At 25.2% G+C, this 8,118-nt stretch overlaps 1 protein-coding gene across 3 annotated transcripts in view; it reads right to left on the reverse strand.

Moving 5' to 3' along the window:
* LOC107453366 (pyruvate kinase PKM) overlaps positions 1–4,670 on the reverse strand; it is a 30,431-nt gene extending 25,761 nt beyond the window's left edge. The window contains exons 1-4 of one of the 3 annotated variants that reach the window (XM_016070175.3): positions 4,437–4,670; positions 3,910–4,046; positions 1,818–1,909; positions 594–728 (exon numbers count right to left, since the gene is read on the reverse strand). In XM_016070175.3, coding sequence (XP_015925661.1) covers positions 594–728; positions 1,818–1,909; positions 3,910–4,036 — 354 coding nt within the window. In that variant the 5' untranslated portion in view covers positions 4,037–4,046; positions 4,437–4,670. Of the gene's footprint in view, positions 1–593; positions 729–1,817; positions 1,910–3,909; positions 4,047–4,207; positions 4,267–4,384 lie in introns of those variants that run through there. The other 2 variants (XM_016070176.3, XM_071188431.1) reach the window with 2 other exon arrangements.
* Between the last annotated feature and the right edge of the window lie 3,448 nt (positions 4,671–8,118).

The raw sequence follows: 8,118 nt of genomic DNA on the forward strand, positions 1-8,118 counted from the left end.
GCTAAATGAAATAACAAAATTACCTCATTCAATAAACCAGTCCTTATTTCAGGTCCTTTAGTATCTAAAGCAATTGCGACAGCTACACATGGGTGATCNGCAAACTAAAAAAAAAAAAGTTTAAAAAAGTGATAGTTAAAAAAAATGAAAAAGGAAAAGATATTTGTTTATTTTGATAGTAAAAAGTATCCAAAAAACAGGTGTTTTCTGTAAATGGATGTCTGGACATGGGAATTTGCACTGTATGTATATATAAAAGCGTATACATATATTAACGTGTTTATTAAAAGTGTATACATTATATAAAAGAGATAGGTCATAGTCTTTCTTTTTATCATGGAATTCATATTGCTAATTAAAATATGAAAAAATGCAATAAAATTTTTCTTAACATGATTTTGTCAATTTTGTGAATTTTCTATTTTTTAAAGCTGGGAAACCTATAAATGTTTTAAAAAACTGCAAAATAATACAATATATATAAAACTCAAAATTATAATGAGTATATTTTTTAACTAAAATATTTGTATTTGATAAAAAAATATAAATTATACATATCAATTTAACTCAGCTAAATGAAATAACAAAATTACCTCATTCAATAAACCAGTCCTTATTTCAGGTCCTTTAGTATCTAAAGCAATTGCGACAGCTACACATGGGTGATCTTTCCGAGTAGTAACTATCTTCTCGGCCTCACGAACATTTTTAATGGTACCAGCATGATACTAAAATATATTTTTCAATAAAAATGACATCTTGAAAAACCCTTTTACACTATTTATATCACATCTCTTTAAAAATACACAAATTATTTAACACATATTTAAAGAGATATTTCATTTATTCAAATTTTCTTACCAAATTTTTTTTACATGTCTTTTACCATTAAAACAAGGTTTACTGTAAAAACATAGTTACTTGAATACTGAGCAATATAAGAAAACAATCAATTAGTAAAACCTTATCCACTGCAATATATAATCTAAGAAACCATGTTTTGGAGAAAAAAAAATTTCTCACTGTAACAATCACGGAATTATGAAACGTAACATTATACAACTGTCATTAACAGCTGCAAAAGGTTTTAATATACACCTTTTCTGAACATAAAGACAAATTTCTTAGAAATATTCAAGTTTAAACCTGAATATATTCCTTTGGATTTAGCTAAAAAAAAACAACTCTATTTTGCTAAAAAACATCTATACTACAAAAAAAAAATTATTTTATAAGCAAAGATAAAATCATGAATAAAAGAATTAACTTTGATTATTTTTATTTACAATGATGAATAACATTGAAAATGTTTTCAAGAAGTGCATTCATAAAGCTTGAAACATTTTTTGATTCAGAAATGAGCCATCGAATAAGAAAAATAAATTTAAAAAATATTTTTTATCACCATTCACTTTGTAATTTGAAAAAAAAAGGCATAATTAAGAAATGAAATAATGAAAAATAAAAGCACAAATTTATAAATTGATTCCATACAGAAAATAATCTTAAAAAAATAATTAATATAAAATTTAAACTTTAAGGCCAGCCATTCATATGAACTGTACAATTTCATAAGTTATATTCATTAAAATAGCAACAAAATTAAGGCTAAAATTAAGCATTATTTACTAATATTTTGCATTGCAACATGCACAAAAGTTATTAGAATTAGAAAAATAAGTTCTAAAATAAGTTAAGATTTTTTTCAAATCTCAACTTACTCATGCAGTTTAAAATATCAAATGTAAAACAAGGTTCAAAAATCTAAAATAGTTATGGACTACACAAACTAAATATAATAGATGCATTACACTTACATCATGCGTTCCATGCGAAAAATTCATTCGTGCAATATTCATACCAGAATCTATCATATTAACTAGCATGCTTACATCCCTTGATACAGGACCTAATGATATAAAACACATTTAAAAAAAAAACAGCTGATTAATTTCAATTTATTATTTTGGTTGATAAATTTTATCATGAAATTTGTGGGGGAAAAAACTAAGTAGGGAAAAATAAAAAAAAAGGTTAGCCAATTATGACAAATAATAAGAATTGCTTCAACAGCTTATGAACAGATTTTATCCATGCAAAAGAATAAAAAAAAATCTTTATAAAGAATAAAACCATTATGATCAGCTGGGATTTTGACCCTACTCTCCAACAATAAAAAATATTTTTGAACACTTTCAATTTATTCTTAGTTTCAATTTTGATTTAAAGTCTTTTTTTCTTTCATTTATTAGGTATTCTCTAAAGAATTTTCAATTGGAAAAATTTACACAATTTCATAGTAAATTACTTATCAGGATAGGTAATTGTGGTTTTACCTGTAATGTAAAATATTTTTAACATATTTATTATATAACAAACTTTTTAGCAATAATTTTGCACATTTATTAACAAATAAATATAAAAGAAAGGTACCCAGTTAAAAAAATAATAGAGTTTGGGGTTAACATATAATAACCAATGGTCCCCAAAATCTTATTATTTGAAATACATCGTTTTTGTATCTATGTAGTATAAGCATTAAACTGATTTTAATTTTAAAAAATTTATTTTTTAAAAATACATTTTATGAATAGTAGTGGCAAAAGAATTTAAGTAACTTTAACTGTTAGTTGTGAAATTAATTTCTTGTTTTAACCCATATTTAAAACATTTTACTCTACTCTGAAATCATGAAAACTTAAATAATTTCTTACCAAAAAATATTTTAAAATAATTTTTTTTTTTTAAAAAAAGAAATTTTTCTTTTTATGGTTATTTCTTGCTGGAAAAATTCCAAGCAATAAATATAAAACCAAGTGCCTTTATTATTAACCTAAGTATAGAGTTACTGATGTTATAACAGGTACCATCAATTTTGAGAAAGGAAAGATAGGACAGATGGAAAAAAAAATTTTTTTACTTGGGAAAATCACTTAAAATGATCAATTACAAAAAAGCTTAAATAAAAACATTTAACAAAATAAAATTTTCTATCATCAAAATTAATTTGTTTACTTAATTCTCAGAGAAAATAGAATATTTTAATCATTTATTAAATCTGGAAAATTAATTAATTTAAAATCAAAATAGTTTCAGCAACTTTTATTTACTATCTATTAAGTCATTTTTCTTTGTTTAAACAATAACATTTAGTTTTTAATTACAAAAAAGTTTTTTTTTCTGATTTACTTAAGACATGCTAATTCTAATATTTCCAAGAAAAAGAGTAATCTTATGTAGATCAATTGAAAAAATTTATCACTTCATTGTAAACTTTCTTTCAATGCCTGGGGTCATACCAAACTTTACGTGAAAGGTCCTATTTTTATGAAAAGTCACTCATAGAATTTTCTGAAAATAGGGTCTTGTTCTTGTGAAAACTGACAAAAACTAATGGTTCATCCAGACTTTTTAGGAAAAATCTACTAAAGATTTTTTAAATCTAAAATTATCTTACAATCATGTTCGTTGTGCAAAGATTGTTTTTGTGAATATATGAAGATAGGGTTCTGTTTTTGTGAGAGAAAAAGACAAAAATCATATTTCAAGTAGTTGTTTTAAAATCATAAATTAATAACATCATCAACTCTGTTTCTGTTTTTCAAATGAATGTCCATTTTTATGATAAAATATTAGTTCCTTGAAAAGAAAAACTGGAAAAAGCATGGATAGACTTCTTGTTAGTAATCAGAAATTTACTATAATTGGATAAATATTCTTGAAATAATTATCTTCATGTAATTACAAAATTAGGTTTTACTGTACTCATTCTTTTTATAAAAGAGTTTCTTGGGTTGAAAGACACCTATTTCTGCAGGCTTTTTTTTTCCTTTATGAGAGAAACTTGCCACCCCTGATTGAAAATAACATAATTTTAAACTCATCCAAAAAATAAGACATTAAAATTACCAATTGTACAAATTATTCCAGTTAGCCTAATATGTGACGTAGGAGCATCAATATCCAAAATGCTCAAGTGATCCAGGAGAGTATATTCCTGCTGCTCAGAAAGCTTGATTGTCTTTGAGCTAGGCATCTTTAATTATCTAAAAATAAAATTAAAATGTATGATGCTATTATGTATAGAAATAAAACTACAGAGTACTTTTTGATTACGAAAATAAAACTGATAGTAAGATTTAAATTTTATATATCATAGTAACTATCACATTGAAATTAAAAATATAAATCCTGCAATGAAAATTACATGATTTTTTTCGGAATATAATTAGAACGTAATTACTCTAAGAAATGATAGCTATCATACAAGTGAATCCGAATTTTATAATTAAGAATGGCAAAAAATTATAATGACACTCAGAAAAACAAAGTTATAAGTATTCATTTTTGATATCAGAGTTCTAAAAATAAAATAAATTATTACTAAGTGAAGAGAGTAATACGGAAATAAATTATTAATTATAAAAGTAACATACTTTTCTGGAGAAAAAAAAAAGAGGTGTAACAGCAAAGACAGAGTGCACGTCACAAACTTTACTGTTTACTTTTTGTTAACAACCAGGTTACCGGCAGTTATCACGTGGATTTCAGCCTGCCTTCTGTTTTCCAAGCGCACTTCCTCATCAATCATCAATGTTCCGTTTTCGATGATCAAATGATCAAATCAGCTTCGGGTGCGATTATCAGCTGACGGCTGCATGGAAAAGAACGTGGAGGGAAAAAAAAATTTCTTGTCGTCATCGCGCACGTTCTAGAATTCTTAAATTATCATCGGATCGGAATTTGCATGCTTTTATTTTCAGATTATTTTTTTTCTACTATAATTTTAGACATTCCATTTCACTCGATATAACATAAATAAATCTACAGGCTTATTGTGAGCACAACGCAATTTAACTTTTTTTTCTTTGTCATGACTTTTTATTTATCAAGTGATAAGATATATTATTCCTTAATTATTTCCTATCTAAGTGTAAAAAAGAAACTGGGAAAAACCAATTTATCTTTCTAATTTTTTTTTTCTATATCGCGCATTATTTTAAATACCTTATTTACTTTAGGTCAATTAATTATTTACTTTAGGTCAGCATACTTTATTTACTTTAGGTCAGTCTTTGAAGATGATTAATTTTTATTTTGTATTTTTGTGGGCACCACATAAGCAGGAACGTAATTAATCAAAATTTTTGCAATTTATTTTGCAAGGAAACTATTTCACAAAAGAAAAAGTAGGGGGTAAAAAAGACTTATGCAAGGTAGAATTTTTTATGAATACTGATGCACAAATTATGTTTTCAAAAACATATTTATATTGAGTATATTCAAACTTGATGCAAAATTTTTTTTAAAGGTTTTAGGAGCAATAAATTTTTATTTTCATTTAACAAGGTATATAAATACCTTTTTGCATTATCTGAAAGAGATCGATTTTTTTTCACGCTGATTCACTCGAAACTAAAGCGTCATAGAAACCTTTTAATTACAAATTCATATTTCTCGTCCAATAATTTTCTGTAGTATGTATTTCTGAGCTTCATTCTGTTTCCATTATTTAATTTTTTTAATTAACGAGCACCGAGATTTATAAAATAATGCATTACAATTTATTTGCTCAAAACTATTAAGAATTTTATTTATAAACTAAAGAGAGAACTTGTTAGTAATATAGGAAATTGTTTTTTGTTTCCAATTGTCCGAAAGACTGGGTCACTAGAAAGTGGATAATTTTCGTATTATTTATGCATAATCTGTACGTTAGAGCTATAGAATCTTATTTACCAAAATGCAGACACAAAAAGTGGGTTTTATTAAAATATAAACCAAAAAGTAAGTTTCAAAGGGAGAAAAATCACAGCAGTAAAATAAGTAAAAATTGAGCTCTACAAAATCCTAGTGTTGAAATACTCTTAGTTCTAAGAAAAAATATAAATTATGTGCACTGTATTTAACTAAAATATATTTAAATATTAAGCTTGATTTGAATCAATGATGAGCCACATTTTCAGCAATTTTACGATCTTTATTTGTTGCATTCTGTAAATTAGAGAAAAAAAAATTAATTTGACATTCTTCATGACACAGATCTTTTAAATTTCAAATTTTAGTGTTGCTTAAAATGATGCAAGCAGTGAAAATATCGAACCTCCTCCACTAGTTACGGCATTCAAAATATCACGAACATCTTACTTTTTTTCACATTTACAATAAACATTCATGATTCCTGCAATGTTCCTTTAAACTATTTTTTCAATATGAAATAAATATGAATGTGTTTAAGGCAGGGAATAGGGAACTCCGTGCATTTATAATACAACATTCTAGCTGTGTTTGTTTTCAAAAGTATTTTGTATTATGAGAGATTATAGTTGACAGTCAAAGTCATCTCTACAGCATCCCTCTATAGTAAAGCCACCAAGAACACAGGACTTAAGAGTCCAATTTATTTTATATATATATATACAGGGCCAAACTAACCATTAAGCATACTAAGCACGTTTGTACATTGTTAAGTATGTAATTTTAAATGAAAAAATACAAAATTTAAAATGAAGTAGGTGGAATAGTTTTCGAGAAATCAAATTTTAAATACACGACTTTTCATAATTTATTAACTCAGAAACAATTCGATCTATATCATTCAAATTTTGTACATTGTTATTTAAAATTACATACTTTAAAATGATGTAAAAATTTTTGAACATTACAACTAAGAAAATTTTGCATCTACTATTCGGAAAAATAATAAATAATCATAAATATTATTTATAAAGGAAATTATCTTTGGATTAACAAATTTTATAACTAAGTAGATGTATCTTTTGATTCGTTAAAAAATTTCTCTAGATTTAGCGGAATGCGCAAAAAAGTGAAATTTACTTTAAGGGGTTCAAAATTTCAACTGCCTTTTTATTTAAACAATTGAGATCATATTTTCCAGACTGCGATAAGCTAACATCCATATTTTGAGGGTCAGAATTCCAAATCCGCGGGGGAAAAAAGTACGTTTTTCAGAGAAAATAAGTTTTTGTATCTGATTGAATTTATTGTAAAATTAAAATATCGTCTGAATTAATAAACTAGCGCATTTAAAATTTGACCCACTAACCCATTGAGTCCTAATACGGGAAAATCCGATTATTTAATGAAAAGTTATTCAGGATGTCCACTTTTTAATTTTGCACACGCCCTTTTTCAGAAAATATCGAATCGATTTTCAAATTCTCTCTATTTGCTTTCTTTCCCTTCATGCATAAATTTATAAGTTCTTATATTTAAATAATATTGAATTTATCAGTTGTAATTTTTTTTCCTTATTTTCATGATTAAATATTTAATTGTATTCCTTTGTCAGAAAAATTTCAAACTCAGCATTATTTTTAAAGCTAAAATTTGCATCAATATTTAGAATATAATTGAAACCAGTTTAGTATAAATTGAAAAAAAGGTTGCTCAAATTTAACTAGTTTAACAAGCTAATAGTTTCTCCATAATTTAATAGATTTAATTCAGTAATTTTTTATTTTAATAATTTTATATTTTAGTAACTTTATAAATTACTTTACTATAGTGATGCTTTCTGTATTCCAATATTTTCTTTAAATAAAAAGAATATTAAACAGGTAAAAAAAGAGTAGTTGTAGTAATGAATAGTGGAGTGCACTGTTAAAATAAAAATTAACAACCAGTTTTAGTTAAATGTAATTTATTATTTTATATATAAAACATATTAGATTAATGCACTAGCTCAGCTTGATGTATTAAAATATTTCTAATTCTTTTTTAAAATCATAATTGAACAATACAAAACTTCTTAAAATAATATTAGATTATTTATGTGCGAAAATCCTGAGCACAATAAAAAATACTAGTTTAATTGTTAAGTTATTTTAACTATTAATTTAAAAATTGGTATGTATCACTGCAAATGATTGATAACAGTCGCTTTTTAAATTTAACTGATTTAAAATCTTTTATTAGAGTGTCAAAAGACAACTTTTCTACATGATTATATTTAAATTTCGCCTCGTTTGCGAGTGTGTTTTTTTGTAATAACCATATTTGCGTTTAAAAACTCGCTGTGCCAGCTGACTATTAGTGAATTCACAATAAAATTAGTGTTCAATACAAGCATATTGTGCGTTATAAAGCAATCACTCT

This window comes from Parasteatoda tepidariorum, chromosome X2 (assembly GCF_043381705.1).
Source record: "Parasteatoda tepidariorum isolate YZ-2023 chromosome X2, CAS_Ptep_4.0, whole genome shotgun sequence".
Taxonomy (NCBI): Eukaryota; Metazoa; Arthropoda; class Arachnida; order Araneae; family Theridiidae; genus Parasteatoda; species Parasteatoda tepidariorum.